At 41.9% G+C, this 21083-nt stretch overlaps 1 protein-coding gene across 3 annotated transcripts in view; it reads left to right on the top strand.

The window, feature by feature from the left end:
• The window catches only part of LOC307157378 (uncharacterized protein), a 670360-nt gene extending 650396 nt beyond the window's left edge, over positions 1-19964 (top strand). For all 3 annotated transcript variants that reach the window (XM_079869282.1, XM_079869280.1, XM_079869281.1), the window contains exon 3: positions 18930-19964. In XM_079869282.1, the coding sequence (XP_079725408.1) occupies positions 18930-19693 (764 nt within the window). In that variant the 3' untranslated portion in view covers positions 19694-19964. The remainder of the gene's footprint in view (positions 1-18929) is intronic.
• The last annotated feature ends 1119 nt before the right edge of the window (positions 19965-21083 follow it).

Below are 21083 nucleotides of genomic sequence, written 5' to 3'. Positions count from 1 at the left end.
ACATTTCTAATAACTTTACACAATTTTGAAGCTATTTATAACTATTTTTTTCATTATGACAATAATTAATTCTACATTTACAAACTGTATTAAACTGCCAGATGTCAGCTTTCAAATGAGATCATACTTGTGCTTTTAGTGCAAAGGGATCATGAACTGTATCTGTTTCAGTTTGGGTATGTCATTTCTGGGGATTTTTCAAAAGTGGGGTTGCAGGTTAACAGGTTAAAAAATAAAATGACATGAAATTATATGTATAGGCAAAACCAATGGGATTTTTTTTTCAATCACCAATAAATTTTGGGGTTTCAGGATTTTTTTTTAACCAAAATTTGTATAAAGATGATTCTCAACTATGTTATGAAAGATATAATGGAATGAATTGATACACCATTTTACTTTATACAATATTTGGGTAAAATGGCCATAAATTAATATTCCCATTCAATACAATGTGTCTATACACTGTATCTAATTTGCGTTCTTGGAGCAACGTTTAATAAAAAAGAAGTGTAATAATTGGAGTAATAATTGGCAACATTTTAATAATAATATCTAATATTTCATAGGAATATTGATGTATAATTTATTTCCATATTCACTTGTTGTGTCTCCCAAATTGCCTGATTAACATGATTTAAGTCCTGATGTGCTCTACCATGGACACGTATGAAATCAATGCCCTGTTCTGTAACAAAGTTTTTTTTTATTTGAAACCCCATAACATTTTCCTGAGATGTTGGTTTATGAAATACAATTTGAAAAGTAGTCAGATTTAAATTATAATTACAATATATTATCATATTTCCTACATTTGATCACTAAATTAATGTCAGACATTTTTAAAGACCAAGGATAAGTTGTTTTTATGGTTTTCATTTGGTATCTCTGAAAAGCCCTGAATGTGCTCTTTACAGGACACCCAGGTTGTGACATATATGATGTCAGAGAAATTCACTAAAATATGTCCACTACAGTGGACAAAAGTCTATTCCTGGGTCCCAGGGGGTTTAGATAGGACTGTTAAACAGATAGGACTGTAAACTAAGGAAGACGGACGGTAGTGGTGAGTGCTCAGGCTCTGGCATTCTCCGTTCTGTCAGTATAAAAGTCTGCCACCCCGTCAAACATTAAAGTCTCACAACAACCAGAGAGGCAGGACTTTTGGGAAGCCGTACATCATTTCTGAGTTCATATTGGTGGTGCAAATGCATCCTGGAAACCTTTCAAGAACTTAGTTTGGCATCCCTGGTGTATAGGATCTAGTGTTGCACGGTGCTAGGATCTAGAGGGCCGGCAACACACTGGCTGCGTGGCGTGTCCGTTTTTATTTTGGCTCCCATGTTAACAGGTTAGAGCTAGCACACTGCCTGCGTGACGCGCGGAAAACGCATGCATGCTAGAAATAGAACTGACGCCAATTTTTCACGTGGCACGCAAGTGTGTTGGAAGCGTTTCCAGGCAAATAGAATAGGAAAAGACACGAATACATATTAATAAATTACATTTTGATGTTTGAAAGTCTCTAGGTTTTGACATAAATGCAGATATAAATGTAATTTAAAAAATATTATCGATTTTCAAATATGCACCTCTCAATACAGAACGAAATATTCTGTAGCCTATTTTGCCGTCAACACTAGGGCTGTCAATCTTCCTCTATAATACTATTCGAATTCCATTCCTTATTTTATTTAATATTCAAATAATATTCGAATACTAAATGTTCAAATTCAATCTATTATTAGGCTAATATTTACGACACAGTCTTATAGATCGCCAATGCGTGATGTTGATCGGTCTCATATCTTCACAGATAAACCGTGTCAGTTTGTCTGTTAAAGGAGAACTTGGTAACTTTTTTAACTTAATAAAACTGTCTAGAAATCATTTGGATGGTTAAACAACCTATTCTGGTGATATTGATGACTTTCCCTGCTCCCCCCAGCGTTCCCAGGTGGAAAACCAACCTTGCAACTTGGGGACTGCCGTCCCGGTAAGACAGAAATTGGAAGTCTCGTGAGAAGCGAGAACGAGAACGAGCGCGAGCGCCAAACACGAATTGCTTTACGGCAATTCGACATAAACACACACGCATGTATGATGTATTACCAGATTACCCACCTCGGTAGACATAGCTCCACACGATACAGTTGGCTTGCTCCGATCATAACAAACGCACATGAGCAGCGGTAGAGAAGGGGAGGAGGCTGCCGCAAGTGAGTTTTTTACGTCCGTGGAGCTCGTGGGGAAAACATGCGACAACAAAAGGGAAAATCAGCGAAGAAGTGACTAGAGTTCGCTAGAGTTGCCGAGTTCTCCTTTAACGCCTTTTGGCGGACAGCTGGTAAGCCCCGTGCCGTGATGAGAGAAGAGAGAGGCAGAAAATAACTCATTCTTGCCTGTTTTAGCGCCGGTTCCTCGGACAGATCGCCTAGCTTGTCAGGGTGTAACGTTGTCAGGTGTTCCCTCAGGTTGCTAGTTGAGGAGTGATATTTCATTCGATATTTCATTTTCACTTGAACACGTATATTTTTCTCTCCGTTTTGGCCTTCCGTCCACACTGAGACTGCGTTTTTATTAATGAAACCTGTGAAAACGCACTCCAAAGTGGATACATTTGAAAACGCCGTCTTCGCGTTGTAGTGTGGGCTGAGAGTCAAATTGCCGTTTCCGTGGAGACATTGCTCTCCGCGATTTATGATGATACAGTGTGGATAACGTGCACAATTGCGTTAAGATTCAAAAACTTTATTGTTCATCAGACGAAACAAAAGCATTTAATTTTTACATGCGTGTAAGCCAAGAAGTGGAGAAAGGCAAGATTCCATTTTTTTTTTAAATATACATAAAAAAGCAATATTCGAATAGGAACTTCAGCATTCGAATAGTATTGATTTTTTAAATATTCGAATTATATTCGAATTTCGGAATTCGTTCCAACAGCTCTAGTCAACACTGCCGACGCTGTCTTTGCTGCTATATATTTTTATGTTTAACTTGAAGTATAGGCCTTCCACATCCCCATATGTCAAATATATCACCAATGAGCCAACGCTTATCATATGTTACCAATATGAAACATTGTTTAATATAATCGCTTTTCATATTTTTGTTCAAAGTTCAGAATCAAGATAGTTATTACCCGTAACTCTTATGTTTCTTATGATAAATGAGATAATGCTGCTAAATTTATTTTTTTTACCTTGAATGTCATTGTTCTAATTTATTTTTTATATTTTGATATTTCATATTTTGTTCAAATGTTTAATATATCTGCTGTTCATATGTTAATTTATTAGTGTGTTATATGATTAGAATGTTGTCCCAGTTTTAAAATAATATCCACAGGAGTAAATCACGCACATCTTATTTTCATTACGGGTGCTGGATCACAAGTATAATCCATGTAGTAGTCAGTAACAGATCCGCACACCGAATAAGCTCCCATTCAAAAAATGTTTTATTAGTGACGTTTCGGGCCTCACATGGCCCTTCCTCAGACTAACAGGAAGTGTACAAACAGTTACCCTTTTAAAGTCTGTATCACGTGACCCCACCATCACACAAATTGGATACATCCATCAACATACATTGATATTTACATATTTATACATCGTGTCCAACAAGGATAAAGAATTATATATTTACATATTGATTCCCACTGTTAAATTGTCTAACATATATATATTTTTAAAAACATCCCTCATATTCCAGTGTAAAAACATATCAGATGGTACATCACACTTATTACATTATTTGTACAGAAAGAACTAAGAAATTCAAAGAGACTATATGTATTACTATTCATAAAGATTATCCGTACGTCAAGACAGAAAACATAGAGAATCAAAAAACATTATTGAAAAATCCATATTAAGGTAAAAATCAGATGGGGATTCAGACAATTTTCAAACTTGATCAGACAAGTAAAAAAGCATCTGTTATAAACTCAGCATTTCATTATTTATATACAGAGGACCAAGTTATTCAAAGAGACTATACCTATAAATCAAGAGACTGTAGAGAAAACAGCAAAGTAGAGAATCAAAAAACCATAATGTTATTTAAATCATCCATTAATTTAGAAAAGGTCTAATATCAAAATCCTCATTGAGGCCTCTGGGAGCTAAAGTGTTTAATGTGTAAATCCAGAAAAGTTCCCTTTTTAAAAGCAAATTATCCACATTACCACCCCTTCTAGGACATTTGATATTCTCAATTCCCACATATTTTAAACTAGATACATTGTGTTTGGCATTCATGAAGTGTACAGCCACAGGGCTAGATGTCACACCATTTCTAATCGCACTACGATGTTCTGAGATTCTAGTTTTTAATGCTCTAGTGGTCTTGCCTATGTATGATAGTCCACAAGGGCATGTCAACATATAAATTACATTCATAGTAGAGCATGTGATTATCTCTTTTATCTTGTATTTAATGCCATTATGCGGATGGTTGAATGTATTAGTTTTGTAAGTAAAGTGGCATTGTTGGCATCTTCCACAAGGGTAGTTACCTGTAGGTAGATCGTTTAAGAAATGAGGTGTAATCAAAGAAGGTACATCAGCTCGTACTAATCTATTGCGTAGATTAGCTGTTTTTTTAAATACCACTCGAGGAGGATATTGAAAACAGGATTGTAATGCTGGATCTGTATAAAGAATGTGCCAATGTTGTTTTATGGTACCCTCTATAGCTTTAGCTACCGGTGAGTACTGAATGGCACAAACTATTCTATTCTCATCCCTCCTGATCTTTTTCTTTTTTAAACAGTCTGATTGTGATACATTTTCAAAACGTGTTGATGCCTCATCTATCCAGGATTCCTTATATCCCCTTTCTGTAAAACGTTTTTTCAAAATCGATCCCTGACGCATAAAATCATCATCAGAACTACAGATTCGTCTGATCCTAGAGCTCCCAGAGGCCTCAATGAGGATTTTGATATTAGACCTTTTCTAAATTAATGGATGATTTAAATAACATTATGGTTTTTTGATTCTCTACTTTGCTGTTTTCTCTACAGTCTCTTGTTCCCTTACGAGAACGTTCTCTCGTACTGCGTTGCAAACGCTTATGGGAAAACTCCTTTTCTCGAGAATATTGAAGCCTTTATTTTAAAACGCATTTGCTACAGCACAGGCGAGAGCATCAGACCCACGTGAGTGAGCTGATAGGCTGTGCTGTGGGCAACTGCACGAACCAATGGCGGATAGACAGAAGCGCGCGAGCCAATAAGGGCGCTTGGCGCTCTGTCACTGTCAAGCGCGCGAAACCACACGTGACCATAACATATAAATACAGATAGAATCCGCCATTTGACAGATTTAATCTCCTTCAGCTCGACTCACCTCGTCGCTGATTTTCTCCGGTCGTAAGAAGCCCTCGTCGTGGAAAAGCCGTCCAGCGGAACAGCTTCGCATCCCGGCATCTCGCCAGCTGAGCGTTTCCCTGTGGCATCCGACGAAAAATTATATCCTTTTCATTGCATATTTATCTAAAAGAGCAAACCGCTGTTTTCACAGCGCGGCATAATGCCTCTCTCCATCTGTGAGAGCTGCGGGGTCTCCCTGCATGCATCCGACGGACACACCCAGTGTGCGGCCTGCCTCGGCCCTGAGCACGCCGAGGCAGCGCTCATGAAAGGCGGCTGCCAATTCTGCGACGGGATGCCTGTCTCCGTTCTCCGTTCAAGGCTGTCTTCGACGGTGACCGATTCCGCCCACCTTCCGTCTTCGGCGCCCCACGAGCCCCGTAGGAAGAAGCGGCGCGATCAGAGGCGTCCTGAGCGCGGTGAGTTTAGCGAGTGCACGCCGGGCCTTTCTCCTCGTGCCTCGCCCACGCCTTCTTCGCCTGTCCTGTTTTCTCGGAGCGAGCAGCGCCCCTCGTCTGAAGCGGCTGGACTCGTCTCTTTCGGCGCATCTCCGGATGACGTCGATGACGCACTTTCTATGGCGGCATCTGAGAGCGAGGATTGGTCGGGCTCCGCGGACCCCGCCCCCCCCTCTCAGCTAGAGTTTTCTGATACTCGAGCGAGCATTGACGCCGAACTTCTCCGTGTCATGTCTCGCGCTGTTGACGAGTTGGGACTCGATTGGCTTTCTCCAGCTGAGCCCGCCAGAAGCCGCCTCGATGAATGGTACCTGCCGGGGCGCCAGCAGGCCCCTCGTCAGCGCGCCGCTCCATTTATGCCTGAGGTTCACGAAGAGCTCACAAAATGCTGGCGCGCGCCCTTTTCAGCGCGAACGCGCTCATCTGCCTCTTCTACGCTCTCCACTGTTGACGGCGCTGAAGAGAAAGGATATGTGTCTCTCCCCCCACTGGAGGAAGCGGTCGCTGCACACTTATGCCCCCCCACTGCAGGTAGTTGGAGGTCTAAGACGGTGCACCCTTCTAAGCCGTGCAGAACTACTTCGGCCATTGCCAGCCGCGCATACGCTGCCGCCGGTCAAGCCGCCTCTGCACTTCACGCCATGGCGACGCTTCAAGCCTTCCAGGCCAAACTTCTCCGTTCCATGGATGAGTCAGGCCCGGACCCAGACACATTTAAAGACCTCAGGAGTGCCACGGATCTGGCACTGAGGGCCACGAAGACCACCGCTCAAGCCCTGGGCCGCAATATGGCCAGCCTAGTGGTAATGGAGCGCCACCTCTGGCTAAACTTAACCGAGATCAGGGACGCGGATAAAACTGCCTTCCTCGACTCGCCCGTCACAGCCTCAGGTCTCTTCGGCCCATCTGTCAGCGGCTTCGCCGATCGCTTCACTGAAGCTCAGAAGGCTTCCAGCGCCATGAGACACTTTCTACCAAAGCGCTCCAGCTCAGTCCAACGGCGCCCCAAGAGCACGCCGCGACCTGAGAAAGTGGTGTCCCAGGTCCTCCAGCCCCGCCCAGCGGCTGAGACCAGTAAGCACATGAAGCCAGCGAAACGGTTCCCGTTCCCTAAGCGCCAGGGCCCGCGGCCGAAGCTGACGCTCGATCACGAGCCCAAGAAGCCGTCCTAACCGGCACAAAGAGGGGTCACTGTCCCGCTGCGGCCGGACCAGCCCCAAAAATCGCTCGACTACTGCTCACGGCTCCCTCTTCAGTTCAGGCGGCTGCAGCAGTTCTAAATGCAGTTCATGGGCCCGTCACATGTCACGCACCCCTGCAAACAAACGCTGTTTTAACAGCGACCCACACAAAGCACAAATCGAGCATAATTTCTCACATGCATACATGTCAGTCCGAGCCCCCCACTCTGGGTGTTCCAGATATGATAATGCCTCTAGCTCTGCGGGCTCTAGCTTGGCAAGCTATCCCCGGAGTTTCAGTATGGGTGATGAACATCATAAAGCATGGTTACTCGCTTCAGTTCGCCCGCAGACCACCGCGTTTTCGCGCGGTTATACAAACCACGGTAAGGGGCACATTGAGTCATGTCCTCCGCACCGAAGTGTTAAGTCTGCTGGCGAAAGGGGCCATCGAGAAGATCCCCCCTTCTCTGAGCGAGTCAGGTTTTTACAGCCGATACTTTCTTGTTCCAAAGAAAGACGGCGGCCTGAGACCCATTTTAGATCTCAGACATCTGAACAAGGCTCTCATGTCACGGCCGTTCAGAATGCTCACGACCAGACATATCCTGGCGCAGATTCGCCCAGGCGACTGGTTTTTCTCAGTAGATCTGAAAGACGCTTACTTTCACATTCAAGTGAACCCCCACCACAGGCCATTCTTGAGATTCGCCTTCGAGGGGCAGACATACCAGTACACAGTTCTTCCATTTGGACTGGCACTAGCGCCTCGTACATTCACGAAGTGCATGGATGCAGCTCTCTCCCCCCTGAGACAGCGGGGAATGCGCATCCTAAACTACCTCGACGACTGGCTCATACTGACCCAGTCAGAGGCGGAGTCACATACTCACAAAGCCTGGCTCCTCAGCCATCTAGAATGTCTAGGGCTCAGGGTCAATGTTGCAAAGAGTGTTCTGTTGCCCAGCCAACGTATCACGTTCCTGGGAACAGTTCTCGACTCCGTACTTATGAGAGCATGGCCCACACCGGCCCGTGCTCTAACGATTCAGCAGCTCACGGCATCGTTCATAGAGGGCTCTCTTGTACCCCTCAGAACGTTTCAGAGGATCCTTGGCCTGATGGCCTCTGCATCATCAGTACTCCAACTAGGCCTACTGCGTATGCGTCCTCTTCAGCTGTGGCTGGCTCCTCTGGTGCCACCCCACGCCTGGCATTCAGGCCACTTGATTATCAAGGTGGACCAGCGCTGTGTTCAAGCCCTGGCCCCTTGGAAAAACGCCAGCTGGTACCAGCAGGGCGTAAGCATGGGGGTAGTTTCAGAGAGGAGGATGATTTCAACAGACGCCTCCAACTCCGGTTGGGGAGCTCTGTACGAGGGCAGGCCTGCCTCCGGCCTCTGGTCGAGCTCGGAGAAACGCCTACACATAAACTGCCTCGAAATGAGAGCAGTTTTTCTAGCCCTAAAAACATTCCTCCCATACCTGGCGGGACACCACGTGTTGGTACGGACGGACAACATGTCGGTGGTCTCTTACATAAATCGCCAGGGCGGCCTCAGGTCCCGCAACCTGTTTGCCATAGCCTCACAGCTCTTGCTATGGGCTCACACCAATCTGCGCTCGCTCAGGGCAGCTCACGTGCCAGGCACGTTGAATACAGGAGCAGACATGCTCTCTCGGGGCAGAGTTCCCCCAGAGGAATGGTCTCTCCACCCTCAGACAGTTCTCCTACTCTGGGAGGTCTTCGGGAAGGCAGAAGTAGATCTTTTCGCCTCAGAAGACAACTGTCAATGCCCAATCTTTTTCTCAAAGAGCAGGGATGCGTTGGCCCACGACTGGCCCAACCTTCCTCTCTATGCGTTCCCCCCGGTCTCGATGCTCCCTCAGGTCATCGAACGGATCAGGAACACGAAAAGCGCAGTGCTATTAGTAGCTCCTCTCTGGCGGACCCAGGTTTGGTTCCCAGAGTTGATGCAGCTGTCTGTAGCAGACCCGTGGCCAATCCCAGTGAGGCGCGACCTCCTGACTCAGGCCAACAGGACAATCTGGCATCCCCGTCCCGACTTATGGGCCCTACATGTATGGCCACTCAACGGGTACCCCAGAACCTCCCAGAGGGCGTCCTGAATACTATAAAGGAAGCTAGAGCTCCGTCTACCAGACGCCTCTATCTCAGTAAATGGTCAGTGTTTTCCAGCTGGTGTTTAGCTCGAGACCTCGACCCATACACTTGTGAAGTACCAAGAGTACTGTCTTTTCTACAGGAGATGTTGGACGCGGGTCGCTCCCCCTCCACTCTCAAAGTGTACGTGGCAGCCATTGCTGCTTTTCACGTATTGGAAGCCGGGGCCTCCTTAGGAAAAAGCGACCTTATAGTTCGCTTCCTCAGGGGCGCCAGGAGGCTTAACCCGCCTCGGCCACCGTCTGTTCCGGCCTGGGACCTCTCCTTGGTCCTGCGGGCTCTTAAGGGACCTCCCTTTGAACCACTTCAGTCAGCTGATCCTAAGTCTCTCTCTCTGAAAACCGCCCTGCTTCTAGCACTGGCGTCAGTAAAGAGAATAGGGGATTTACAGGCGCTGTCTACCAGCGCTTCCTGTCTGGAGTTTGGTCCTAATGACTCCAAGGTCATTCTTAGGCCAAGACATGGATATGTTCCTAAGGTGCTCTCAACTCCGTTCAGAGCCCAGGTTATTTCTCTGTCAGCTCTCCCCTCCTCCGAGGAGGATAGCGATTCTCTCATGCTTTGCCCAGTCAGAGCTTTGAGAATTTATCTGGAGCGTTCGGCCTCTTTCAGACAGTCTGAACAGCTCTTTGTGTGTTTCGGGGGCCGATCCAAGGGCCTCCCGGTCACTAAAACCACACTGTCCAGATGGATAGTTGACGCCATTGCCCTGGCTTACACCTCACTGGGCCTCTCTTGTCCCATAGGTGTTAGAGCTCATTCCACGAGAGGTGTTGCCTCTTCGTGGGCTTGGTCAAGTGGTATTCCCATTGAAGACATTTGTGTGGCGGCCGGCTGGTCCGCTCCGTCCACATTTGTGAGATTCTATAATCTGGATGTCCCTGCTCTGCAGACATGCGTTCTTTCTGTCTAGACTCTGGCTCTGTGGATCCAGACTAGTTTTGAACCATGGTCACTTGGGTATTCCCATCTATAGCATATGTGCGGCGGCCGGATATCCGCTCCGTCCACATTGTTGAATTATAGCTTTAATGCCCTTGCTTTGTAGCTACAGTTCTTCTGTCTAGACACTGGCTCTGTGACCCAGTCTAGTTGATATTGAACACACGGTTTTCACCTTGTGGACTAAGTGACTGGCTTTGGCCAGATCCGATGAATTATAACTTTAATGTCCCTGCTTTGCAGTTACAGTCTTTTCAGTCTAGACTCTGGCTCTGCGGACCCAGACTAGTTTGATATTAAACACACGGCTATCACCTTGTGGGTTAAATGACTGGCTCTGGCCAGTCTTTATTACGGATAATTGATGGGCCCGATGTTCGGTCTCTTTTTATCCTGGCTATTCTGTACTTCCCGGAACTCTGGTGAGTCAGAGCGGCCAAAAGATTAATAGCACGGCGTTTTAAATGGAAACGTTCCCATAAGCGTTTGCAACGCAGTACGAGAGAACGTTCTCGTAAGGGAACGTACTGGTTACTTTCGTAACCTCGGTTCCCTTAGAGATAAGGGAACGAGTACTGCGTTGCCTTGCCGTGCTATTTTTCTTATGGCAGGTTTGTCGCTTCAGTCGATTATACCTGTCAAATGGCGGATTCTATCTGTATTTATATGTTATGGTCACGTGTGGTTTCGCGCGCTTGACAGTGACAGAGCGCCAAGCGCCCTTATTGGCTCGCGCGCTTCTGTCTATCCGCCATTGGTTCGTGCAGTTGCCCACAGCACAGCCTATCAGCTCACTCACGTGGGTCTGATGCTCTCGCCTGTGCTGTAGCAAATGCGTTTTAAAATAAAGGCTTCAATATTCTCGAGAAAAGGAGTTTTCCCATAAGCGTTTGCAACGCAGTACTCGTTCCCTTATCTCTAAGGGAACCGAGGTTACGAAAGTAACCAGTACGATTTATAGGTATAGTCTCTTTGAATAACTTGGTCCTCTGTATATAAATAATGAAATGCTGAGTTTATAACAGATGCTTTTTTACTTGTCTGATCAAGTTTGAAAATTGTCTGAATCCCCATCTGATTTTTACCTTAATATGGATTTTTCAATAATGTTTTTTGATTCTCTATGTTTTCTGTCTTGACGTACGGATAATCTTTATGAATGGTAATACATATAGTCTCTTTGAATTTCTTAGTTCTTTCTGTACAAATAATGTAATAAGTGTGATGTACCATCTGATATGTTTTTACACTGGAATATGAGGGATGTTTTTAAAAAAATATATATGTTAGACAATTTAACAGTGGGAATCAATATGTAAATTTATAATTCTTTATCCTTGTTGGACACGATGTATAAATATGTAAATATCAATGTATGTTGATGGATGTATCCAATTTGTGTGATGGTGGGGTCTGTAATGGAAATTTTACATTTAGATGTGTTCTTTTACATTTAGGTGTGTGCAACTTGTTAACGTTGAACATTTATTTTTACTCATAAGCATTTAAAGAAATATAATCATATAGGCTTGCAGGGGCAAAATGTTCTGGGTAGCAAAGAGACTATGAGTACTCAAAGTGACCTATTGTGTACTTCAAGTGTGAAAAGTATGTGCGCAGCTTTGATGAAAATAGAGATAGGCAAAATGTGTGAAATCGAGCAGCAGCTAATTTCCAGGAAACTTTTGCAGACTTGATATTGTTCTGTCTAGATAGAATTTATGTTAGACAGAGATCTCAAACAAAGACGTGTTGCCTTTTAAGGTAAACCAAGGCGATCTTTTGAGACAGACCAGGATGTGTTAAGGGTATATAAGCTTGGCAAAAAGGAGAAGTCAGCGCCTTCTCATATCAGACTCTGACTGATGTGTGAACAGCCAATTTCTTGCAAGAAATAAAGATCTTTATAACTTTTGAAATCTCCAGCTGTCTTCCAATTATTATTTAAAGTTGAGAAAAGAATTTCCACAACAAATGGCGACGAGGAATGGGAATCGCAAAGCTGATGACCTCCGTGGACGAAGCAATTGATTGAACATCCCAAAGACAAGAAGTCTCTGGCTCCGATACCCCAACGCTAAAAATGCAAGGGACGGGAGAATTGTGGACACCACGGCAGGCCTAGGTGGACGCGATCCCGAATAAAAGAACCAAGCTGCAAAAGCACGGTGAGGGAAAATTATTTACGTGAGTAAATAAGAAAATTATTTGCGTATTGAATATTTTTCCTAAAAGGGTCAGGAGTTTGGAATAAGCCTGAAAGTAATTTCCAAACAGGGTTTGAGAATAAGCCTGATAGTAATTTCTCAAATGCCATGTGTTAATTGTTTTCCCAGAAGGGCCAGAGTTTGAGAATAAGCCTGATAGTAATTTCTCAAACGTCCAGACAAGGTGCTGTTTGAAATAAGCCTGATAGTAATTTTCGAACATTTAAGAAGGCACTTGTTTGGGAAAAAGACCTAGCATCGACGGATGTGGGCATTTTTGAAAGTCCTAAATTGACGGATTTAGGCAGGCGTGGTGGCCACGCTGGGGGGAAGAATTAACACAGTGAATATAGTGCGTGGTGACCACGCAGCGGAAAAATTTAAATACGCAAATACAAATACTGTTGAGTAAAATTAGTGCAAAAATGGGTAATGTTAATGATAAAGAGTTGGAGACAGTGGATTTCTCAAAAGGGAATTATTGTTCCATGACCACGAAAAATGGAACAGGGTGGCATCATAGGATACCACAGTTAATTATATTGTACAGATTTAATGTGTGTTTAATGTCTGAGTGTAAGCCATCTGCAAAAGACAAAGGAAAATTGGACAAAAAAAACAAGTCCAAAAATATACAGAAAAAGATAATTATGACTTTGATGGTCGAATTATAGATGTATGGTTAAATGAGGCAATTACCAGACAAAGAAGACAGATAAACGCAGCATTAGTACCATTAGAGAGTACAGATAGTAGAGAGACAAAGGCAGAGGAAGCCAGGAAAACTTTACTAAACTCTGTTTCTAATTCTTCCGAGGAAATGAGATGCATGAAAACCCGCCTGGCTGAGGACGACCGCTGTCCGGCTCCCTACTCCCCCTACCAACCACCACCAGCAGTGGCCCTCCACGAACCACAAAGACAACCAGGAGCAATGGGAGGTCAAGATCCTGAGGAAGGCAAAGAAGAAGAGGGAACGAGTCTGCAAGCAAGACCACCAAAACACCCATATCGAAGCCTGCTAGGTTCGATCACCCTGCCCTCTGCTCCTCCAGACTACACTCCTCCATCTCCAAAATTCGTAAATGTTCACCAACCCAAAGAGAAGCACAGGCCAGACAATCAAAGATAAGTACGTATGAAGATATCTGAAAACTGTTTTTCTGGACGGTCTGGACCCTGAAATAGGGAAAAAGGTCAAAACGTCTTGTGTGGGGTACCACCAAGCGCGGCTAGAAGAAATCCGACGACACGCAACACATCAACAAAGGCTGCTGAGAGACCAAGCCAAGAACAAACAGAAAAAGACTGACAAAGACACTCAACTGGCTCTGCTGAAGATGGGGTGGAAGAGGACGTGGAATGGGTGACCAACCCGCAATGGACCCTGAAGCTTGTTAAATTGTGGGCGAAAAGGACACTGGAGAAATGACTGTCCGGATCCTCCAAAGAAGAGAGGATTCCAACAGCCACCAAAGCCACAAGGAGATTGAAAGAAGGAGGGGGAGGGGAGCGACGGTGAAGGGTCTGACTCCCAGGTGGTAAATATGTCTAATCTTATCTCTTTTTCTGCTCCTTGCAATGAAGAAAATGTGCTTGCTGTTTCTTGCAATGAAGAAAATATGCTTGCTGACACTGAACTTTTGGTATAAAGCATTTGCAAAATTACCAATGATTGACATTAGTGTTGAGGGAAAGAAAGTTAAGTTTCTAAATTAACAGTGGAGTGAAGAACTCAGCAATTAAAAATGAACAATTGCCTGATTTAACTGTATTATCTGGAAAATGGGCAACCTCCAGAAGTGCCACAGGGCATCTGGTAAAGGAACCATATACAGCAGATTTGTCTTGTCAGATTGGTGATCGCTCATTTTCTCATGCTTTTCTTGTAACTACTACCTGTCCTTGTAATCTTCTGGGAAGAGATTTGATGTGTAAACTAAAGCTGAACTTGTATTGTGATGACAGTGGCCTCACTGCTGATATGAGTATGGTGCGAATGCCAACTGAAACATTATATGTTTTTGAATGGAGCACTCCTCAGTGTGGTCTGCAAAACAAAGACACAAATAGGATGCCTCCTGACCATGATTTCATGGAAGAAAGTGATTTGCATTGCACATGTCATGTTAGCAGTGAGCCAGATTAAATTTTTGCTGAAAAATGGTCTGAACTAGAGATTGAGGAACTAAAAACCTCAGAGTTAATTTGGTCAGATAAATGGTGTGCTGTGAAGGTTGAATTGACTGATAGCCAAGCATCACTGTATGATGTGGAGGGGGCCGTCCCTCACATCTTTTTAGCTAAACCACAGACTGCAGAGTGGAGAGAATGGGGCTTTTTGTGAAACAGTGTGACTAAAAGATTGGTGGCTGACAAAATGTGTGGCCATCTGAGAGCACAGGGTTTTACAAACAGTCACTATAAGAGAAAATATTAAGGGAATCAGAACTGTTAAAGTGATGAATAAATAGTACTATATGAATTGCACGTGTTTAAATATTATACTTTTTATATGAAGGCGTCTAGAATTTGTATCCCGTTATCCCTGGGAGACAGTGTGGAAAAATGGTTTTGATCTATGAGATTCTAAGAGTCAATGGTTTACTGTATGTTTAACTAAGATACTTTTTTGTGCATTGTGCATATGAGAATGAGATTGGGTGACCAACTTTAAATATAAATTGTGGGTTGACAAAAATATTGGTCACTCCATTTCATTTAAAAGGTCATTTTCTGGATTCAATAGAAACAATGTTTTCTAATTATAAACATTTGAAATCACATGCTGTCATCATCAGCGAGATAGAAATGTTTTTTATTTTTGTCCATGGATCAAAGATTGTGTGAAGATTTCTAAATCTTCTTTTAAATAGCTTATGAGCAACAACAAAAAGTTTGAAAAATTTAAATTGTGCAAAGAATGACAAATTGCATTTGAGAAATTAAAACGGATTCTCTCAACTGCAATTGTAGGTCTATACAATTATTTTAAAGTGTTTCATCTATTTGATTTTGAAAAGTTAGGTTTACGTTCACTGTGTAAACTTAAACATATGATGACTGCATCGGACAATTGAAAATTGATATCGTAACGTTCAGACACTGTCGCAAGGGGAATGCCACAGTGTGTCTACGTTCAGTAGTTTCTGTCGTCGTCGAACTTTGTTACCGTTCATATTTGGTGGTATTCCACTCCTAATATATGTTCCCCATTCAGTTCATAAACTGCTAAGGCAGACATGAATGAATGAATGAATGAATTAATGAATCTCTGGCCAGAGAGGGGTGTGTGGAGTGTGTGAAAGTGAGTGTGTGAATTATGGTGTTCAGAGACATAAATGATGTCAATCAAAACAGCTGTATCTAAACAGGTTAAAATATGACCCAACAGGGAAGAAAATATTCCCAATAAAATAATGGCCATGGATGATTTTGGCTAACTATCCTGAGCTGGGTTATTGTTGTGGCAGAAATAAACAATGCCACACGCGCAGCGTATAACTTTGGGAAGGCAGAGAGCAAGCAAGCTTGCCCTGTCTACCCCATATTTAACTTTTTACAGGATGTCATGATGGATCTCATCGAACAGAACTGATTCTGTTCCAAATGTATAAAGTATTGTCTTGTCACTGTTTGACATGAAATTTTACAGGTCTCATCAAAAAGGATGACAGGTCGGATAAGCAGATGAGTCCGGCGACATGATACATGATGTTGTAATTAACAAAAATACTTAAGGTCTCCATTCACAGGTGAAAGCAGCCAGGAAATGGTTCACTCCACAAACAAGGTTCCCATCTGGGGTGCAGTGACACCTCCATCCAAGGATCTCGACTTAAACTACACCAACCAGCCTCAGCAACCCCAAACGCCGAAACACCAACGACAACGCAAAGCGTAAAGTGAGGGACAAAGGAAGTGCTGGTAACTTTCCTCCCTTGCCGGCGTGGGAAGCCCATTGCGACGATTCGCAAAGAATCACCCTGGTGAAGATGGAACGTCCATGGGGCAACGAGATGATCAACACATCTGGAGGAAGATGTGGACCAACTAATGGTTTTAGCTTAGTGTAATAATTAATTGTGTGTGATGTTAATTGATGTTTTATTCGGTTCAATCAAACTGTACGACTGAGAATTGATATAGATCTCATGATTTGAAAAATTACTAATTAATTTGAACATTTCAGGTACACGTAAATTAAGAAGAGGAAAATATCTTAATTCTGTAGAGTATAGGACTCTAAATAGGTACATTACTGTAAAGATAATAAATAATCTAGGGACTATTGTTTGAAGAAACTTGAGGGGTTTAGAACCCTAATTCAGATATCATAGATGCTAAAAAAATAATAAAAAATAAAATTAATAGTGGTAATAATTGTTCTCTAATAAGAGAGGATAAGTAACTTTGCTGGACTAGGTCCGAATAGATAATAGGGTAAACTTCTATAGCGATGAATGAATGACTAAATTAAATGTTTTTTAGGTGTTTCCATTTGTTAAAATAGCAAAAAAAAAAAAAAAAAAAAACTTTCAAAAGGAGATTGATTTTGGGAAACATATTTAATTTCTGGATTATTATTAGTTAAAGAAGTTACCAGTGTGATTATTGAAATGTTCCTTTCATGTATTGTCTAATTTCTGTATTTGATATCTGATAGGTGACTGCAGGTCTAGTCTATCTAGGAATACAGTAACAGTACTTGCTTATTTAGCCGGCTTCCAGAAATGAAATATGGACTTGCTTTGTTGAAAAAGGTCTTCAACATGTTAAAAAAAAATAATAATAATAATAAAAAAATAATAATTATGTAGGGGGCACAAAGTTAAAACCTAGACCAAGAACAATGTAACCCAAACATGTTAAATTTAAAAACTAAAATGAATCTAAACAGTTAAGACATTTCAGTGAAATAGAATATTTGCTCAAAGCAAAATTCTAAAAAGCTTTTTAATTCAGAATGAAGTTACAGATTTAATGACCTGGATCAATGGATCCATTATGAACTATTCCGCATTGCCAACAAATAGAGGCAGGACATGTTATGTCCATCAGTTAATTCTGGAAAAATAGGATTTTAGGATTGGTAACTAATGATTAAAATGGCACATCAGCAGCTAAAGCTATTCTCATGGCAACAGCTGGGTGAGAGTTAATTTTAAAATTAATGACATTGTTTGAAACAAGATAATACAATTATTTACGGTATATTTGTGTTAAGGATAAAAATGAAAATTATAGAACTTTTTGGGTTAGATTTTATTACACAGATCCTTAAATAGATCTGACTAAGTAAAACAATAGCCTAAAAGCTAGCAAAATAAGGTTAAGAAAAATGGTTAATCAGCAGGTATCAACCTGTTAAAGGCCTAAGGGTCTTGACTCAAGGTCTACTAAAGTTAAAAGGCAATGTACTATGGTATGATTAGTTTTTTGAAAATAGAATTAGATTGCTAGAATTAGAATGTTGGGAAGAAGATGAAGTTGAGGTTACAGTGCCTGAAGATGAGGTATACGAGAACGAGAGCGAACATGAGTTTGACTAAGAAATGAAATGACCATGGGAGAAATTTACCTGTTGTAAATTACTATGATTATAGGAGAAGTAAATGTCAAAATTTGTGTGTATGTTCTTTGAATGAACATGGGGTGGATTGTAATGGAAATTTTACATTTAGATGTGTTCTTTTACATTTAGGTGTGTGCAACTTGTTAACGTTGAACATTTATTTTTACTCATAAGCATTTAAAGAAATATAATCATATAGGCTTGCAGGGGCAAAATGTTCTGGGTAGCAAAGAGACTATGAGTACTCAAAGTGACCTATTGTGTACTTCAAGTGTGAAAAGTATGTGCGCAGCTTTGATGAAAATAGAGATAGGCAAAATGTGTGAAATCGAGCAGCAGCTAATTTCCAGGAAACTTTTGCAGACTTGATATTGTTCTGTCTAGATAGAATTTATGTTAGACAGAGATCTCAAACAAAGACGTGTTGCCTTTTAAGGTAAACCAAGGCGATCTTTTGAGACAGACCAGGATGTGTTAAGGGTATATAAGCTTGGCAAAAAGGAGAAGTCAGCGCCTTCTCATATCAGACTCTGACTGATGTGTGAACAGCCAATTTCTTGCAAGAAATAAAGATCTTTATAACTTTTGAAATCTCCAGCTGTCTTCCAATTATTATTTAAAGTTGAGAAAAGAATTTCCACAACAGGTCACGTGATACAGACTTTAAAAGGGTAACTGTTTGTACACTTCCTGTTAGTCTGAGGAAGGGCCATGTGAGGCCCGAAACGTCACTAATAAAACATTTTTTGAATGGGAGCTTATTCGGTGTGCGGACCAGTTTTAAAATAAAGCACAGCAATGATATTTGAGTGTTTCTCCCTTTTCAGGAAAAGTATCGAAAAAGTATCGAAATCGAAATTCTTGACTTGGTATCTGTATCGAAACAATAATTTTGGTATCACGACAACACTAATAGGATCTAACATGCATGTTATTAGTTTATGAGTCTAAATGTTTGTGGCATTAAACTGGGATTAACTTTTCTGTCTTTTTTTGCCTCAGACCTGATGCCGTTGAGAAAGGAGAGTCAAGATCTGAATGAAATGGAAGAGAAAGATCAGTACAAGACACATCATGATTTCATGACTAAAGAAAAATCTTTTAATTGCTCACAGGCTGAAACAACTTCCTCACGAAAAACGGTTCAAAATACACTAAAGACAGGGACTATAGGTAATTTCACTTGCCATCTGTGTTTACTAAGTTTCAAAAAGCAAGGACACCTTGAAGTTCACATGAGAGTTCACACTAGAAAGAAGCTTTACCCCTGCCAAGTGTGTGGAGTAATTTTCAATGAAAAAGGAAACCTTAAAGTCCACTTGAGAATTCACACTGGAGAAAAGCCTTACACCTGCTCTCAGTGTGGAAATAGTTTCAGTCAAAAAGGAAACCTTACAAACCACATGACAATTCACATTGGAGAGAAGCCTTTCACCTGCTCTCAGTGTGGAAAGACTTTCAGGCACAAAGGAAACCTTGAAACACACATGAGAGTTCACACTGAAGAGGGCCCTTACATCTGCCAACTGTGTGGAAGGACTTTCAGGCAAAAAGAAAACCTAACTTACCATTTGATAGTTCATAATGGAGAGGAGCCTTACACCTGCCAACAGTGTGGAACAAGTTTCACTAAGAAAGGAAACCTTACAAAACACATGATCACTCACAAGGAAAAGAATATTTTGATATGCCAATGGTGTGGAAATACTTTTAATCAACATGGAAACCTTAAAGTCCACATGAAAATTCATGCTGGGGAGAAGTAGAGTAAAGAAAAGTAAAGTTAACGTTTGTATGTTAGTGTTTATACAAATTCAAGTATGCCAGACCGACACTTTACGTACTGATACGCTCATGAGATCGCGTTACACACTTAATTTGTAACAGCAAGATTTATAAATGATATGAAATGTGTATGTGTGATGAATAGTTTAGGCTTTAGATTAGGGGATGCAGAAAGCTTTGTATAATTTTTGAACACAGACCTGCTTACAACTTCACGATGCATCAATAAACTATATACTGATGATTTACCATTGGTTTTATCATTGTTTTTTCATTATTAACCATTGATTGAGATAATGATGTTAAAACAAGTTTGACATAAATATCAAGTGATTAATAATATATCAATTAGGTCTAGTAACTTAACCATCTACTAATGATCTGATTTTATATAATTCATGATTTACTTTTTTTTAAAGATAATATAAGGCATATGTTAATCATTAGCATATCACTTAGTAATCATTATTGAATGTACAGTCATGTTTTGACAGCCCACCGGGCCGATGGAGGACGCTGCTGAGTCATCATTAAATCAGTATTCTGTTATTTCATAACCACTTGCTTAGCCAGCACTATAACTTGGCATTGCAGTAGTGTGGAAAAATGACTGCTTTAAGGCCCTTTCCCATCGGACGCATAACGAAAAAGCGAATAGTTTGCGTGCGAATAGTTTGCGTCAAAACCATTCACATCTCTCCGCGACGCGAATTTGCGACATCTGACGTTCAGCATTCCAAAAAATTTTGCGCGGACAGCTGAGAAAACATAAACACTTCATCATCATCATCCTGTAGCGTCTGGACCAATCAGACACACATAAATTTAATGAATAATCCAGCAAACTCACTCTCCCAACAAAGGCCTGTGAAACTTCCCCCAAAAACGAACATCCCGGGGGACTTCTGACGGCAAGATGAAGTCGTAGTCGCTTTTCGTTTGATAACGAAAGTTTAACGAAGATAAGTTTAAATATAATTTAGAAAGGGATAACTTTGTTTCTAATAACAACCTGCATCTACGGTCAACCGAGTTATTCCAGACAGAGATGGCGAGCAAAAGTTCAGAGATTGGACTGATTGTCGAATCCTTTCGATCGGAGGTCAAAACCAAAATGGATGCTCTACAACGTGAGGTAACGGGCCAAGTTCATTCCATTCAGACTAAGCAAACCATTATGTCTGATTCCATAGAGAATATAGGAACGACGCTCAATTCCCACCATGACTCGCTAGAAACAATGGAACCCACAGTTTCAAATTTGAAAGATCAAATACAGAAGTTACAAGAGCAACAACAAGATCTCGAGAATAGGAGCCGTCACCAAAACCTGCGGATAATTGGCATACCTGAGGACGTGGAGAATGGCCG

The sequence above is a fragment of the Squalius cephalus genome (genome assembly GCF_949319135.1).
Source record: "Squalius cephalus genome assembly, chromosome: 4".
Classification (NCBI taxonomy): domain Eukaryota; kingdom Metazoa; phylum Chordata; class Actinopteri; order Cypriniformes; family Leuciscidae; genus Squalius; species Squalius cephalus.
Note: the sequence above shows the minus strand (reverse complement) of the source record. Positions and strands in the feature narration are given on the sequence as shown.